A 19,395-nucleotide genomic window follows, 5' to 3' on the forward strand; every position below is an offset into this window, starting at 1 on the left:
TAAATGGCGCTAGAAGCGCTGATCGGAAACATTGTAAATGTCTAGGGACACTAGTTAAACAATTGCGAACATTAATTAATTTGCACTGATAAAGATTTGTTAAGCTAGGAAATGGTAATGAAAAATCGTCATCGACCTCTGTTTATAAATTGATACATAATGAAAGGAAATCGCACAGAAATGAAAAAATTGAATTCTATAATTTGTTAACAAAGTTAGAAGATGATAATGACAAAGCGATCTATTCAACCTCGATCTCTACTGTTTATAACTTAATATTTAAAAGGAGAGCGATGCAAATGAAATTATATGCTGGTATTTGTTAACTAGAAAATGATAATGAAGAAACGATTTATTCGTCTTCGATCTTTATCTATTTATAATTAATATTTAATAAAAGGAGATTGAACGAAAATGAAATTATACATGGTATTTATTAATTAAGCTAGGAAATGGGATAAATGTTCAGAAATCGTGCTTTCCAAAAACTGTGGTTTTTTCTTCGATAATAAAACTAGTAAAAAGACATGTATATCATGTTTTAAGAAGGGGCTTTTGTGGTTTTTCTGCGAAAAAATTCTATTTCAAAAACGAATAACAGTTTTATTTTTGAATGCGTGGCAAGTCGTATGTTTTTAGGCAAGAGGAAGGGGGGGAGGATCCCGTTTGGCGTAAAAAGTTGTAAAACCTTGGCAGGAAGGGAGATGGAATGGAATTCGCTTTACATGGAAAGTTGTGTGTCTTTACGCAGAAGAGGGATTTTAAAACAGAGAATTTTTGTTTTATGTAGTAAAAAAAAGACGTTATTTCTTAAACTTATTTACTTTTTTGTTAACTTTTTAATGAATAATGAGCGGCGACTAAAACTTGTTGGAGATCACTCGAGGTCATGACCTTGACAACACATATTAAGATCATTGAAATTTGTGAGGTCGCTCCTAATATATACAATTACCAAAATATGTTAATTGTTAAATAAATACTAAAATATTCAATTAATCTTTTCAAAAATATATATCATAAATTTTGAATTTTTTTACATTTTAATAATCTTCTTGTTCATAATTATATATTGTCTCTATTTGGATTTACAGTAGATAAATTTTCTTCAATATTTCAAACAACAAATAGTTACAAACAAAATAATTTGAAGCAAATATAGTTTTGATTTCGATAACAATATCTTGCGACAATCGGCTATAGGTTTAAGTTCATTATATCCGTTTTCAGTTTTAAAAAAGTAAAAAAAGAATTATCGATTAATACAAAAGTATTAATAACATATGATCAAAATCATTGGAATGTATAATACTGAAAAATTATCAAATTTGAATTTTTATACAAAGTAATAGTTTCGTGAACAAAAATGTGGTTATTATAATTATGTGAAACAAGAATTTGTATCCTCATACCTAGATAATCTATCTAATATGACTTCTGAAACAATGTAGCCAGTAATGCGATTAGCTGCAGGAAACAATTGTTCATGCAACATTAGATTATGGTTAGTATTAATATGTTGCGGTAATCTTCTTGGACCTAGCGGATCCGAAATCATTGGTGCACCTGTAATTGGATCTAAGACATAGAATGGATAAAAAAGATCATCTTGTTAGGACATATTGACTTCGAAAAATATTTTGACATTTTTTTGTACGAATTTATTATTAGAGATATTATGTTTACCTAAGTACTGTGAGTAGAGTTCCCAAGATTTCGGGCTTGGAAATATTCTAACGAATCCGCCTCTTCTCTCAAATTGTGCTTTTGCAGACGCTACTATTCGTTGTTGCTCTAAATTTAAACCTACTTTACTTTTATTATTTCTAATATTCTTCCTTTCTTGAGGCAATGTTTCTGCAGACTGCACTCTTCTATACTAAAACAAGAAAACAACGTTTTGCTCATAGTCGATTAATTATTCTTTATATTTAATGTTTTTGGTACCTCTTACGAATTTTCTAATATTTTGCAAAATAAAAAAAATATGATCTTTAAGAACAACGGAAAGAAAAGAAAGCGCGCAAATAATAGGATAAGTATAATATATAGAACCGCAATGGGTGAAAGGGAGAATAAAATGATATGTATAAGACTGCAACGAGAGGAAGAGAGGGAGAGCACGAATAAAATGGTAAATACAGGACCACAATGGGAGGAAGAGAGAGCAAATAAGATGGCAAGTATAAAATCGCAATGGGTGGGAGAGAGAAAACTGCAGCCTACAATAGATAGAAGAGGAAGGATAATGGGTTGAAAAGAGAACGCAAAGAAAGAGAGAAAGAGGGAGAGAGAGAAAGAGAGAGAGAGAGAAAGAGAAAGAGAAAGAGAATATAGCGAGCCCCATTCCCCTCTACCGGAACCCGGTAATATCAGTCCCTTGCTGCAGTCCTCGTGCCCAATGACGTCGCCCCCCCCTCCCCCTCGAACCACGCGCCCAGTGACTTACTTCCTTTGTCCTCATACACGTACACACCGTATATACATATACGTACTGACACGTAAGGATTTAGAATCTCTATAGTTAAGTTACTTGTGTGAACTATTAATATAACGCTTTCACAACTGTTATCTTTAATGATACCAGAAGGGTCATCATCGTGTTTTTGTCCATTACTAATGCCAACGTTTCGTGAACCTTGCCGTTGTCATCAGGGCGAGGAGCGCACTGATACTTGAACTGCTCCTCCAGGAAACTCCCTTTATGTAGACGCTGTAAAGAGGAGTGAGGGTTGGGGAAGGGAGGGAGGTCTTCCTTGGCTTGTCAAAAGAGCAGTTTTTCATATCTTACTTACATCATGACCTGAGTTTCTGTTCGAATTGTTTGGATGTTTCTATATTTCTATGATCTCTCTGTATTTTCTCGAGAAATATGACATCGTTGTAGTTATAGTAGCAGTTTTGTCGAATAATATTTGATGTCCTGTCTCGATTCTGTCAATGCCGATTGTGTGACGTGTTTCTTGACATCCCATTGATGTTCCTTCATGCACACGTTGACCATTCTTCTGGTTTCACTGATGTATACTTTCTCGTAAGAGCAAAGTATTTTGTATACTCCTGCGGAATTGAGTGGAGGTCTTTAGGATTTCTCAAGATTTGCTCGATCTTTCTTGAAAATGATTCGGATATTGTATTTGTTCAAAATCCTGCTGATATGGTCTGTTCTTCCTTTTACATGGAAGAATGGCAGGCTTTTTTTTTGTTTAACTCTTCCTGTAGTTGTTGTGTGTCCCAGTGGTTCTTTGTCTCGTTCCTATGTTTGTTGATTGTCCCGTCCACTTCCTTCTTATTGTATTCGTTCCGTGGTAAAGTTTGTTTCAAATGTTGAGTTCTGTTTGTAGATGTTCTTTATCAGAGATACTAAATGCTCTATGCACAAGTGAGTATATTGTCGACTGTTTTTGTGCTGGATGGTGGTGCGACTCGGCATGTAAATATCTGTCAGTATGTGTTGGCTTCCTATATACTTGATGGCCCAGAGTATTGTCAGTCTTCTTTGTGACAAAAACATCCAAAAAGGGAAGTTTACCATTTTCTTCTATGTCCATAGTAAATCGAATATTAGGATGTTGGTTGTTGAGAAAGTTTAAGTTGTGAAGTTCATCATTGTCATGTCTCCAGAAAAGTGTCGTCTACATAACGGAACCAATCTTCTGGTTATTGGCCCCTTTCTCAACACACCCTTATCTCCTTCTACAGTGTCTACATAAAGGGAGTTTCCCGGAGCAGAAGCTCAGTATCATCTAAATCTCACCGTTTATGAATTATTACATTGTGAATTTGAATGATTTTATAGGAGATTTGATGGCACTTTTCGATAGTCGGTATTTTTGTGACAATGTTCCTAAAATTGCAACTTGACTTTTCTCAAAAACTTGGCAAGGACCATAACCTGAATACAACAAAAGATGAAAGCGATGAAAGTGTTTGTATATTTTTATTTAACACTTTGAATCCATGAATATGAACATTATCTTTCCGCATCTATAGTGATTCCAAACTATTTAAAGAACTTGCAGATTCAAAATAACTATCGTTTCATAATTCAAGATAGATACGTAAACAAGAAATAACAATATGAATCTAATAGACTTATTGGGAAAGAAGGGAGAGTTAGTTATTCAAAATAAGTATAGGTCCTAAAGATTTTGGGTAATTATTTACAATAGGATCTTTTCCTAATTTCGACATTTTTCGGCTGCAATATTAATAACAATCTTTGTTATGATTCAAATAGTAATAATAAATCGGAGGAGGTCGAAAAATATACACACATATACTTCTATTCGAGTAATAATATACTAAGTAATAATGATGACTAGAGCCCGGATTATTCGCTGATCGACGTACCGATTCGAGTCGATTGTAGCGCGTTCTTCACGATTCTTTCCACTGCCAAAAGCTATTAAAAGCTGTGGCGAGCGACGGAGCGATGGCGCTACAGAGATGGGAGATGAGGTGTAGTGAGGACATAGCTACGGTTGACACGTTCTCAGAACATTAATCCGGACTCTAATAATGAACAGAGAGGGAGGTGAAGTGAGAGTCGTGCGCCCCTAAGAAAGGGGAAGATGGAGTGGGAGTCGCTTCGCGTGAAAGTCGTGCAACCCTATGTGAGAAGATAAGGTAGAATAAATAATTAAAAAAATAGGTAAACTATTTTTCGACCTCCCGACTTATTATCACTATTTGAGTCATAACAAAGATTATTATAACATTGTAGCCGAAAAATGTCGAAATTCAGAAAAGGCCCTATTGTAAATAATTTCCAGATTTTGTTCTAATCGTGAATGAAAAGAAGTAAAACATGAAGAGATGTTTGATCTTTTCACTAAGATAATATAAACTGCCGACATTTGCATTACCTAATGTGCATATGGAGATTGAATATCATAAATTCAATGTGCTGGATGACAGCATATGCACAGCATATGTTTTCATCGATTTTACATCTTGATATATTGTAAGTAATATCCTTTGCAAGTTTTTGAGAAAAACTCGTGAAATGGAATTTCAATTATATTGTCTAAAAAATCTCAATCATCGAATAGTATAAAATTTCCTATGAATCATTTAAATTAAGAATGTAATAATTCATAAACGACGAAATTTAAAATCATATTCTTTTAGGGAATTATGAGGCCGTTTTTAAATTTAGTTTTAATATTGATCATTAAATATTAATTATAATTTTAAAATCAATATATCTTATTCTTGTAGAGCATTAAAAGTAAAAAAATAACGAAGAAACTTTTAAATAATGCTAACGATAACGTTTATATTTTTTTAACCGTGAAAATCATTCCAAAATCGTTCCTAATCTTGAAAATCATTCCATACAGCATAGAATTTGCAATAATTATCGCTGCAAAATTTCTGCAATATTGTTGCAATATGCAGTGTTGCTGCAACTTTTGTATAACTTAATGCTGCAGGGGATTAATTGTTTAACATATCTACAACTGAATGTATAATCGAATCAGAATTTTAAATAATTTAATATTTAATCAATACCCAGTGAACGCAAGTTACATGTAACTTTAGTTATATAATTTCTCACTCAACAATATAACTGTAACATACATGTTATATTACAGTTATATTATTGAAATGGGAAATTACAAATAGGTACGTTACATATAACTTTGAATTCATTGAGTGTATTGTGTATAGATGGAAGATAAATATGATGGAAGATTAATATGAATAATTTAAGAAAAATAAAAGCAAAATAGCTTACATTAATTATCTTTTTATCGGAATTTATGGCAGCACGATTTAAATTTTGAGAGCGCAGGATTGGATCGACAGCAGCTATGCCGACGAGAGTAAGCAAATCTGTTATTAAAGCTGACTTGAGTCTAACATCTAGCGGTGAATCACATCCCAACGAGGGGGTTAAATTTACTTCCAATAACCACGGCTTCAACATATCGTCAATCAGTATATCGAAGCCAAATAGCTCTAAAACATACATGTGTGATATACATATGAAATACTATATTTCTACTTTATATCTTTCTATAACATAAAATAATATTTATCACAAAATGATCGTTTTTTTTTTCGTTGTATTTACATATTAAAAATAATTTTTTAAAATTGATATTTGTTCATATCGTGAGTATTGTTTAGCTATATTTACGCAGGGTATAACTAAAATAAGGTATAACGAATTTCGGATCTGAGCTTCCCACACCAAACATGAAAAAAAGTATGAACATATGTTCGCAAATTTAATGTTACTGAGACATAATTCAAAATCTTAAATATTATGTATGATCCCCATGATCTAAACCCCTTAGATTTTATCTGTGGGGATCTTTGATTTGAAGTTCTTAATTTTTGAAGTTCCAATCGCCAATGAAGATATTACGTTAACGCATCTTTGATGATTATAAACATTCGTAATTGCCACGAGAACTTTGAAAGAATGCAAAACAGTCCATAATCCGACATGTCCAAGCGTGTATAGAATCAAATGGGAGTCGAACATTTGTTATAATTAAAAATTGAAAATGATATTAAATATTAATAAATATCATTTCTATTTTTTCCTATATTGATAAACATTTTGAGCTGCATCTCAGTGACAGTGAGTTTGCGGATATATGCATGTTTATATGAATTTTTTTCGTGTTTTAATGTAGGGAGTATGTCACATATTCAAACCTGAAGTTTGTTAACCATATTTTAAATTACATCCTGTAAATTATGTTAAAAAACATAATTTATCGAAGACATTATTTGAGATAAATTATTACCGAAACATGTCTCGGGGTATTTCACGAATTGCTTTAAACCGCTGACGATTCCAGATGCACTAGCAAGAATTGACTTTATAATAATATCTTCTATTCGCTGCATAAGCGATTCCGTATCTTGACCCATTGAACGTAAATGTCTAAGTAATGCCGACAATGTCCATTTATGTCCTACATCCTCGGCATCGGGATCTTCACTCCTAGTCGGATATAATTTATATTAAATATTTTTATAAGTAATTTCTATGTGAAATTTTTTTTATTCAGTTATATAGTTATTTTGAAGTTAAAAAATTTAAAAACGGAAAGATAAAGAGCATAAACCACGAACGCCAGAAATCGTTAGCGGTTGATTATATTTGATTACACAACATTATAATCTAATTTCATAATTAAATACATAAACGTTTCGGCCTTACATTAGACCATCTTCAGTATATAATAATTACAAAATATTTACGCGAAACAATAATTCGTCTACGTGTATAGTCTTATGACTACTTGTAACGTGAACTCGCTCATTAATTTAACAATTGAATTTATTCTTAATTAGCACGTAATTGATGTGAGTCCGAACAGATTAAAATTATCATTTCCAAAGGCAATCGTCTTTTTATTATAAGAATTCAGATCCAAATGTTCCTATTTAGTTATTACATTGAACGCAAAATTTCCAGATTACAATATTCTTTGGTTAATTAAATATCTTGTAATCGTGTTTCGAGTTATAAATATAAAAAATTTTTTTAGTATTTGTGTTACAGTCAACTATGTGGAACAATATCGAGAGTGGATGACTTGTAATAAAGTACTTGTTACAATGTTTTGCCAAATGTTTTTGAACTACCTGAATTCTTGTAATAAAAAGACGATTGCCTTTGGAAATGATAATTTTAATCTGTTCGGACTAACATCAATTACGTGCTAATTAAAAATAAATTCAATTGTTAAATAACGAGCGGGTTCACGTTACAAGTAGACATGTCATAAGACTATACATGTAGATGAATTGTTATTTGGCATAAATATTTTGTAATTATTATATACTGAAGATGGCCTAATATAAGGCCGAAACGTTTATGTATTTAATGTGAAATTAGATTATAAACATTTATGTATTTTATGTGAAATTATAATGTTGTGTAATCAAATATAATCAATCGCTAACGATTTCTGGCGTTCGTGGTTTATACCCTTTATCTTTTCGTTTTTAAATTTCGATCATGTATTGACATTCATTGTTTAAAAACTTTTTTTTGCTTCACTTTATTATTTTGTCTTCCCTTCTTTCTTTTATTTTTTAATTCTCGTTTTTTTATTTATTTGCTTTGTCAATATTACATAAATTACAATATTTTCTTGACGTAAAATAACAAAGATTATACTACTATTATTAAGTACTATTATTTGCATTATAATACAAGAAAACTATTTGAAACTTTGGCAAGACAAAAACAAGCAAACATGTATTAAAAATTTTGTCTAAGTAAACCTTATTATATTATAAAATTTTCTCAAAATTTTAGCATATTTAACTATTTAAGTTATTACTTTACATAAATAGAAAACATATGTATCTTTTATCAATATAAACAATTTTATCCATTTAATATATGTATATATATATTTATCTTATTAAAAAAATATATATTTATACTTTATCATACAAATAATTTTCTCTTAATATATTTAATATTAGCTGTACTTGCTGTATAACTTACTTTACATAATCCACGTGGAACTTGTTTATACTATAGTTGCAAAGATGCATGCAAGGATTCCAAACATATTCACTTGCTCCATCATATTTAACAGCGGCAAATCTCACTAAACCTTCCTCATATAAATAAATTAGCAGGGGATCGTAATTCGTTACAGCTACGTAAAGACGCAAATCGCATTTATGTCCATCGATTAAAAGCGGATTATTTATGTATTGTGCCACAATAACCGATTCATCTGTCAGGATCTTCTCAGGCTATAACGAAATAGTAAAAAAAAGTGGATAAGTGAATGATATAGTATTATACACTTCGCAAAATTATCAATTTTATAAAACACAATTTATATACAACTTGATGCCAGTCCAAATATAGTAATTCAAGAATATATTTATCTTTCATTATATTTATCAATAAATATACTAATTATATGTTCAAGAGCAATTTAAAAATATTATTATAATTAGTTGCTAAATTAAAATCATTGCTAAATCACATCATTAAGGGGATGCTGGCTTGAGTGACGGTCGAACTTGATCGATGTCGATAGTATCTACAGATTTTTTAAATTCCAAATTAAAAAAATCGATAATATTGATATTCTTAATTCATTTCTTACATCATTGTTCTATCTCACTCAAACGCATATAAGTACGGTGGATCCTGGACACCTATCATGGAATAAAGTCGGAATGGATTCCGATCGCGATTATTCTCTTTTCACCAGAAAACGCAATAGAAATCTAGGAAATAATTGAATCCATTCCGATTTTGTTCCATGATGCCCTGCTTCGCATAGAAAGATATGCGTTCCCCTCGAGGAGGGGGGAGGGGAGGGTGGACCTCTCTTCGCGTGGAAAGTCGTAAACCCGTTAATATATGGCAGAAATAAATATTATTTTTTAAACTTTATTTGTTAATAACTTTTGAACGAACAATGACCGCCACCTAAAATCTTTTGAAGGTCACTCATAGTCATGATCTTGACATGTGTCAAGATCAAGATCGATGTCCGTTTATCCCGAAATAACTATTATAAATAATTACAATTATTATAAGAAATTTTTATTAATAAACTTTCTCAATATATTTATGTAAGATTGCTTTTACTTAACGACAGTTTAAATAATGTAAAAAATTCATAAAATACTGAAGTGTGTCTTACATTATTGACAATATAAATGCCACGGCCTCGCGAACTAGCTTTAGGCTTGACAATCCAAGGCCCTCTATATCTGAAATGCGCCGAAATCAACTCTCTGGCTTCAGTAGGCAGTAGAAATGTCTGAGGTATAAAATCAAGATTTCGAAGGCCTTTACTTCTTTGCATAGCTTCGATATTTTTATAAAGGCGATCTTTTCGGGTAATTTCGTACGATCTAAAAAATAGATTTTTAAGGAAGTTCAAGTTAATAGTCATACAGATTTTATATTATATTCTATAAAAATTCAAATAAAAATTTTTGAAATTAAAATTGTTCCAAGAGCTTATTTCGTGACTATTTAAATCCGTAAAGTATTATCTTAGATTATGAAAACCATTTTTTAATAATTCATTCTTACCTAGGAAAATGGTTTATTTTTTGATAAGGCATCAAATTTCGCAAGATGTCCGGTTTTGGATGACTTCCCATCCATAGTATGTTAAAATCTGTCTCATTCATAGGTACCTAAAAGTAAAGATATAAAAATTTTTATTTGCAAAGAAAAATAAAAGTTTTTCTCCTGGATATTTCTCAATATTAAAAATTGTATTAGAAATAAACAAAAATGGTTCATTTTATTTTCTTTATTTCTTCATTAATATCTTATACATTTTTTCTTATAGGAATCTTCAAAATTTTTGGAGAAAATAATTTTTTAAATGTCATCATATAAACGTGCTAGTTAGGATTATTTTCAAATTCGATTCACTTACAATTCCTTCATTCTTTTTCTGGGCGATTGTTTTTGTTTTTCAAAGTGAATAACAGTAGAGTAAGTGAATAACATCTTACTTCGTTATATCAGTATGAAAAGCATATATTGCGTGTATATAATATTCAAACTGGCTATCTTCACCAACTTTTAAATAAAAATTTATATTGTATAAATGATTAATTTATATGACTGATAACGCAGAGAGTAAATGTGTGTAATATTGGAATACAAAAACTATTGGCACAACAAATTAGAAAATATGCAACAAAACATGGCCTTGAAGCTTAATCATTTGGTATACTTTGTATATAAATGTATATAAAAATTAACTGCATAATAAATATTATTAAAATTGTACCTCCATTAAACCATGTGATTGCAGCAGAAGATTAATGAGTTTAGTGTCAGTTTGAAAGATCTTGTAAGTCATGTGTAGCTGCTTCGCAGGTGGGTTTTCTGGTGGCGTTGCTAAAGCGGAACATCTGAGAAACAAGCGAAATACAATTGCTTAAATATTTTTATGCGTTTTAAAAATAAAGATCATCAAAGATATTCTTATATCAACTTACTTAAAGCGTAAAATGGGCATCTTGCTTCCATTTGGTCCATTCAATAACCATTCGTTGTTTATTGCATTTCTTGCATTCGTTGTGCTACAAAAAAGATATTAATGAAATATTACACCACACCACGCACGCACGCATACACACACACACACAAATAAATGTGTGTGTGTGTTTTTACACACACGCAGTCACATAACGCGTTCTCTCTCTACATATCAGTTATTGCGAGGAATATTTCCGAAGCCTCAGTGGTCGAGTTGGCTAAGACACTCGCCCCGAAAAGTTGAGAAGTCCCAGGTTCAAACTGAGGTAATATTTTTCGCAATAAATTCTTTACAGTTCTTCTAATTTAATTTAGGGGGGATTATTAGCGTTTTAAACTGATTGTGTTGAAAGTCCGAAAATTATCAGCGCGCAATCATATCTGAAATAAATTAATTTAATAAAGAATATATATTCGAAACATCTAACTATGATCACATTTGTGATGATTCTCTATCGTTTAATTTGATGTATTTTTTTTTTTGAAAATATATTTTTATACATATGGAGGGCACCATGGATCACGGAGTACCATGAGTCATCGATTATTTAACATAATCTCTAGAATGTTTAAATTAATACTACTGGTACAACACGGCTGTTACTTCATTACCCATACGTTTCATCTAGATGGCAGTGATTAAGTGCCATTGTATCGAAAAGCATTGATCATTAATGGTTTTCGTGCGGTTTTTAACCGCATAAAAATGTTTTAATATTATTTTTGTAGTAGAAGATACATGTATGAAGATAAGATGCAAATTTTTGCGCATCTTTTTTAATCTTACTACGTTACAAGTAATAATCTAACATTTATTTTTTATCGTTTTCTATTAAATGTATAATTAAATGTATAATTGGGGTACCATGGGTAATACATTAAACATTCATGCTAATATCGTCGAGTAAATGCTTCGTGAGTTTCTTCTTTCTTCGAGTAATTTTCAGTCACCGAATAACTATTTGACAATAATTAATAATTATGAATCATCGATAGTAAAACGGATTCTTAAGTGATAGAGATATATCATATTAGTAAATTTCTCGTTTTCTTCAAGTGAATAAATACTTTGTATGTCAATCGAGTGTAAACGTTTTATAAGAAACGAATGATATATTGATTAATTATAAATATTCGATCTGTGTGCATTCTGTGTCAGTGGGAAACGTGTGATATCTAAATTAAATTTCTAAGAGGAATGAAAGTTTATTTACATAAACATTTGTTTGGAACTGTCATCTATCGAAATGGAAGTTTTCCTTTTTTTCAAGCTGCAAATGAAGTTATTAAATTTTTACAAGGCAACTGTATGCGGGCGTGCGTGCGTGCGTACGTATGTAGCGATCCTCTGATCGTAGCGAGGATTCCCTGTACTGTATGCGTCGGACAGTGAGTTACGCCGCCCCTGGATACGTTTTCTACGCGTGCGTCATTCACTACCTATTTCTTATTATTATTGCTTATAATATATTATGAGCAATATAACTTGATACAAAAAATGTTCACATATGTAACATATTGAATAAAATAAAATACAATAATTTCAGTTAATTCTGTTTATTTTTTGTCATCTATATTTAAAAAAAATTAAAATAAAAATAAAATATTAATTAAAAATTAAAAAGACCAAAGAAATTTTTATTTTTATTTTTAGCACATATTTACATGCAATGACTTTATCTATATAAAGTATCGCATAAAAATAAAATAAGAAATGCTTTATATAAAAGGTGAAATAATTCATAAAATATTTATCAGTGAAAAATATATTATGTAATATAAATGTATTCTGAAAAATATATTATGTAAATATATTTGTTTTAAAATATTTATTGTTTGATCATTTTGTAAGCTGACTGACATTTTTGTAAGCAGAACAAATAAGAAGAATCGATTTGTGACTAAAAATCATATAATTTCAATTTGAAAAAGTTTAATCGACTATGAAATTATCTCTGCAGAGGCTCTTAAATATAGGTTGCTATTCTGCATTTTTTTCGAAACCAAACAATTTTTATTTAAAATATTTTTAGGAGAAATGCGTTATTTCCGAAGTATTTTAATTCTAAAATGAGATGTAGAAGCGCTACGGTTAATAGTATAAGCAATTATTTTTGGCATGAAAAATTACTTTTTAATGTCTTGAATCAAAATCCAAATAATGAGAAAAATTGACGAATGGCGTGTGCTCGATGAATATAAAAATTTGTATTAGGTGTTGGAATTAATTCGTAGCGTTTTACAAGTGATGGGAAGTACTTTCATTAATGTATTTTTTAATGCTCATGTGAAATAAATAACATTCTTTCATTAAAAAACGCTACGAATTAATTCCAACACCTAATAATTTATCTATAAATTGTATTTATTCAAAATTTTTACGTTAAAAAATATAATCATATATTTATTTAAAAAAAAAATTTTGGATTTTCGAAAATATTTATTTACAAAAAACTATGATTATTTAAATAACTAATATTCATATTCATTTAGGTATATTCAAATAAAATATAAACTGAAAAAGAAAATTCCAATAAGCAATCGTTACCTTTTTACTATAACCGGCACTTTGATGATTTTAAGTAAAAAAAAAAAACAAAAAAAAAATTTATTTAGGTATTTTTGTCGTTGTAATATTTAGATTTAATGAAAAAAACCTTGAAACAAATATTTTAAAAAACAATACATTGTTTATTTACAAGTACAATCTATTTGATGACATAATTTTACATAAATCTTCATTTAAGATAACATATAATTTTGTATAAGTTTTTACTCGAAATGACGTATCATTTTTATTCTCAATTTGTTAAACTATATATCATGCTGCGTCACTAGTCTGCCATATGGCATCATTGATGGAGGATTTCTTTAACGGTTTCATTGTTTTTACAGATTTGTTTTCTTTTACAAGCTTGCAAGCTATGTGCAGAGTAAAAATGAACGCGAAAACGAAAATATTCGTAATCATATTCAAAAAATATTCATTCAAATGGAATGAAAAAGTATTCATTTTTTAACGAATAAAAATAAAGTATATTCGAATGGATATTTTCCTTCATTTTTTTGTTCATTTATTAAAAATATTAGGAGTATATATCAGGCACACTAGCCGAGAGACGCTATTTGTATCACTCTATTTTTATTTATTAGGCGTAAAAGGATAGAATGACACAAATAACGCTAATAGCGTCTTCCCGAACCACAGACTTCTATATATATACTACTAACTCCTTAGGACAAGCTTATGTGAAATGGACCCCGAAATTGTATGATAGTTCTGCGCATACGTCACAAATATACCCAAAGAAATGCAATATGTCTGTGTTTTGCATCAACTGTTCACATGCTAAACGTATAATCTTAGAAAGTGATGTGATTTCATAGCGAAAAATTTTGTTTCTTTTGGAAGAGAAAGAGTTCAAGTAAAAAGGTAAAGATATTGGAAAGACAATGGAATATTAATAAACATATATAAAAAATGCGATTTTATTCAATTTCTTATAAATTAGAATAATTCATAATAGCTGGATTATGAAAATAAATATTTGATGGTTTTAATACTATTAAATATAATAGATTAACATGTCAAAATGGTGCGCTGATGTGTTCGCACCGCTCCTCATCACGCGGTCACGCGGAGCGGTTCTCGATGTATGCGTATAATATTATATCAAAATTGGGGGCTATTTTTTCAAGCAAGTTGGCAGTCTAGTAGTATATATAGAAGTTTGTGCCTCGAACCCACCTCTAGATCGTAAGGGCGGCGTAGACTGCGCACTACTTCTCGCGGTGTTTAGAGAAATCATCACTTTTGAATCGCCTGAACCAATATTCACATGTCTTAATTGATGGAGCAACATCACTATAAGTTTCTATCCAAATTCTATGATCTTCAGCTGCCGTTTTCTTCCGATTAAAAAATAAAAGCAACGCAATGCTCGAAAATGCTCTTTAGGAAGCTCCATTTTTTAAATATATTAGATGTACAAATAAGTTTCCGCCGTTTGACAAAAGACGGCGCCACTAGCAAACTATGGTTAAAATTGTCTGATGTAAAACATTGTATCGTAAGGTTGGACATCTGTCAACAACATAACTTTGAAATACTAATGATTTTGTATCAGCATCATATTTTTTTTTTTGTGTGAAAATGCCGTTGCAAGTTTTGAGCCGAATAAGCGTCATTTGCGAGAACTTTTGATTTACTTCTTTAATTTGAAGAAATCTACAGCTGAGGCTCATCGATTGCTTGTAGAAGCATATGGTGAGGCTGCCTTAAGTGAGAGAAGTTGTGAATGGTTTCAAAAATTTAAGAACGGTGAATTTGACGTCGAAGACAAAGAATGTAGCGGAAGGCCGAAGACGCGGAATTGGAAGCATTATTGAATGAAGATTCGTGCCAAACGCAAAAAGAACTTGCAGTTACATTTTGACTTACATCAATAAAACATTATGTATCACAATAAATGCTTAATTTTTTATTAAAAACGGCGGAAATTTATTTGTACATCTAATATAAAGCACAATGTTTATTGCGTGTATTATTAGTAAACGACTAAATATCATAAAGTGCCTAATATTAAAGCATTAAAAAATAATAACTATGATTGGAATGTCTTCGACAACACGAATATTAGTGTCATCTCTTGCAAAACTCTCAAAAGTAAATCACACTTCTAATATATGACTAAAACTCTTTAAAAAATTAGAATACATTCGGAACTACACGAGAATTATCACAGAACTATCAGAACTCTTTAAAATTGGACATCTCATCTTTGTTCCCGTAAAAATCACTTTTTAAGAGAAAAAAATTATTTAAAAATTAAAATAGCAATGTTAATCGTTAGAATTTTTTTTAGAACTATGTATCTTTGCAAATCCTATAAGAAAAATGTGGCTGGAATCTTCGTTAGACAAAGTTAGCGCTGTGTGAACCTGGCGTCTCATTTTACATTTTCGATTTCTTGGTTTTAGTGGTCGGAATTATTTGTTTAATCTAGTACTATAGAACTATTGAAAATACAGAATTCTCAATATTTAATGAGTTTCCATCAAGTGAGACGCTAGCTTCATATACACCACATACTCAGTGCTCCATAATCTCGAGTCAGATAAATGCTCCAGCTGAAGGTTAAGGGAAAACAAACCAACTCGTATTAATACTAATTCCACGTTGATTTTTTTTATCACTTGCTTACACACACACACACACACACACACACACACACACACACACACACACACACACACACACACACACATACACACACGCGCGCGCGCGCGCGCGCGCACAATGCATACGATTCTAAATCTTATATATACATATATGAAGCTATTTATCGAAGAGAAACCAAAAAAACTAAGAAAATAATAAGAACTAAGGAAATAAGATATTAAATAATTTTTTTAAAAAGACTAATAAAGGATAATAGGAAAGAATTAATATCGCGATACAAAATTTAAAACTTGAGTAATATACATGCACATTGCGTATGCGCGCGTGACAAATATCGAGTTGAATGACAGTCGAATAATTATAAGAAAATTCGATAGTCTTAGCAAATGTATTACGTACGTAATACACAAGTAACTCACTTTTCTAAATTATCAGATTTGTGAGATTTGTGTACCAAGGTCTTTAATGTTTCTTCGCTGTTATTAGATAACTGCGACATACCAGATAGACTGGAAGACGACATGAGTTTTTTTGAACGTTTCAAGTCTAATCTTCCTACTACATTGGTATTTCTTTGGGACATCTTAATTCATCTGAAATAAAACAGAAGACAATACATAAAATTGTCATATGTGCAAGGAAATGGCATGATGATAACATAAGTATTGATGTATAGATATATCCATATACCCAGACAACACACAATATTTATAAAGCATTTACAAAATATTTGTAAGATTTATTAGAATATTTACAAAATATTTTGTAAATATTTTAATAAATCTTATAAATGAATAATTCATAAAATATATTGACTGTTAAATATTCTGTATAAGTTAGGCACAAAGACAACTCCACATCAGAAGACAAGAGCATTATTCTGATATCAATAAGAAAACAGGATAACCCTTGGTAATTTAATTTCAAACACAAATTTAAATGGCACGGTGTAAAAATATTAGATAATGAATCATCTTATAATAAAAGATTGATTTCAGAAATGGTGCATAAAAATACAGAAAAATAAGCAAAATGATAAGAAGTCATTATCGGACATGCATTTCTCCATCTTACAAAAGATTCTCCATCTTACAAAAGTTATTCACTTTCTAAAGCTCCTTTTCTTCCCTTCTGTCTATATTTCCCTACTGTTCTAACTATATTTGAGGAGCAGACTTTTGAAATGGGTTTTGTCTAAAATTTCATTTTTTTTAATTAGAGAAAGCATAGTGTTTAGTGTTGAAAGACTCAGATTACAAGCCATTCTGAAATGATCAGAAAGCATTTTTCATCGTTAATTTATATGCCGAAAAAATATAGACATTTCGAAGTGCATTATATTTTTTAACTAAAGACAAACAAAATGTATTTGTTTAACATTTTTAATAATTGTTGGATCTTTAATATTTAAATAATCCAATGTGAATTATATATACATATACATATATATGCATATATACCATATTTGTAGTCCTTCAAACTGCATACCGAATTGGTTTTCTGAACTTATAAACGCAATTAAACTACTGTAATAATATCACAAATTAAATTGACAAACAATTTTTAATAATTTGACGTTCAGGCATCATATTAGAAAGATATTAATATGTTGAAAAACTAAATTTGTAAATAGATTTATTGCGAAAAATATTATCTCGGCAGGGAGTCGAACCCGGATCTCTTGTATTCCATACAAGATCCTAAGCCTTTAGACTACCGAGGCAATTACGTGTTCGGAATACAAGAAATCCAGATTCGGCTTCCGGCAGAGGTAATATTTTTCGCAATAAATTTATTTACACTTTTCAGGATATTAACATCTTTCTAATATAATGACTGATTGAGCATCAAATTATTCAAGTAACAATTGTTTTAATAAAAGGCTACGAGTCGCAACAGGATAGTAGTTGTTAACAATTGAAAAATTCAACTCAACTGTTGTTTTAATTTTTCAAACATAACGATCTCCTTCTGATGGCGATGAATAATTTTTCCAATTTTATTATTATACAATTTTATTATGTGAATTGTGAACTTTATTGCAATTGTGGGAAACTTCTGACTTCTAGTTCTCATATATGACCTAAGTTTTGAAATAACTAACGTTTATCGACCTGTGCAAGTCGATACGACAATTTAATGACTGATGCACTTGCAATGAGGCACTTCTTTATTTGTCATGATATTATACTATCTATAATTATTGAAAAAATTAATATAGTATAGATACTATGAAAATTGAAGATTTTGTAAAATTGTTAAATTGCGGATTAATGTTATACGACACTGAAGATGATTCGATAGAGGTTGAAATGTTTGTATTTTATATGTATTAAATTTGAATGATTTTTAATTGTTAACAATTACCATTCTGTTGTGACACGTAGCCTTTTATTAAAATAATTTTTTGTTACTTGTGTAAGTCTTAGTTTATATTATTATATTAAAAATTGTGCTTGTCAATTTAATTTAATTGATATTATTATAGTATGTGATCTTATTACAGTAGTTGTGTTTATAAGTCCGAAAAACCAATTCAGTGCGTAGTTCGAAATAGTTTCGAATATAATATAATATATATAATATGTATATATGGATGTACATATAGAGTATGTACACACACACGCACGCACGCACAATTCATATTGAATTATTTAAGCATTAAAAATCCTTCGATCGGTACAGGCGTTTAATTTCTTGTTCGTATTGGTTGTGTTCTCATATGTACAGTCTAAAAATAAGATTCTTATTGTTTAAATTTATATGTTCAAATTCACGTGGGCAAAGGATCAAGACAATAACATATTACAGCCGCTATAAGTATTTTTATTACAATTTAACATTAAAATTTAAGTTTTAATGATTTCTCTTCGATTCAAAGGTATGTTCTGTGAAAGACAGCTGTCTCGGCTTTACGCTTTCTGATTTCGAACGCAATTATGCAACGCAATTAAGGATGTTGATAGACATATATAGCACATATATATATATATATTAATATTTATACTTTAAATAAATGCATATAAAAACGTATTCACAATTCTGTTTTTATTAAACAACATATTTTCGTTTATTTATTTTATTTGTTATTTTTATATTATTATTTTTATTGTTATAAGTTAAAATTAAAAAAATAATAAAAAAATTGTAATGTTTTTGTACAAATAGTTTAAGTATTCAAAATAACTTACGCAAA

The 19,395-nt window shown here is 30.1% G+C and overlaps 1 protein-coding gene across 7 annotated transcripts in view; it reads right to left on the reverse strand.

The window, feature by feature from the left end:
* The window catches only part of TTLL5 (Tubulin tyrosine ligase-like 5), a 53,538-nt gene that overhangs the window by 32,678 nt on the left and 1,465 nt on the right, over nucleotides 1–19,395 (reverse strand). For 5 of the 7 annotated variants that reach the window (XR_015548157.1, XR_015548158.1, XR_015548156.1 and 2 more), the window contains exons 2-11: nucleotides 16,619–16,792; nucleotides 10,978–11,061; nucleotides 10,767–10,890; nucleotides 10,052–10,158; nucleotides 9,654–9,867; nucleotides 8,489–8,745; nucleotides 6,768–6,967; nucleotides 5,744–5,967; nucleotides 1,687–1,879; nucleotides 1,413–1,578 (exon numbers count right to left, since the gene is read on the reverse strand). Coding sequence is in view for 4 of the 7 variants with exons in the window: in XM_087415697.1 (XP_087271823.1) it covers nucleotides 1,413–1,578; nucleotides 1,687–1,879; nucleotides 5,744–5,967; nucleotides 6,768–6,967; nucleotides 8,489–8,745; nucleotides 9,654–9,867; nucleotides 10,052–10,158; nucleotides 10,767–10,890; nucleotides 10,978–11,061; nucleotides 16,619–16,782 (1,733 nt within the window). In the remaining 3 variants the exon portion in view is untranslated. Of the gene's footprint in view, nucleotides 1–1,412; nucleotides 1,579–1,686; nucleotides 1,880–5,743; nucleotides 5,968–6,767; nucleotides 6,968–8,488; nucleotides 8,746–9,653; nucleotides 9,868–10,051; nucleotides 10,159–10,766; nucleotides 10,891–10,977; nucleotides 11,062–16,618; nucleotides 16,793–19,395 lie in introns of those variants that run through there. The other 2 variants (XM_087415700.1, XM_087415701.1) reach the window with 2 other exon arrangements.

The sequence above is a fragment of the Acromyrmex echinatior genome, chromosome 18 (assembly GCF_024713525.1).
Source record: "Acromyrmex echinatior isolate Ae372 chromosome 18, ASM2471352v2, whole genome shotgun sequence".
In the NCBI taxonomy this organism is placed as follows: Eukaryota; Metazoa; Arthropoda; class Insecta; order Hymenoptera; family Formicidae; genus Acromyrmex; species Acromyrmex echinatior.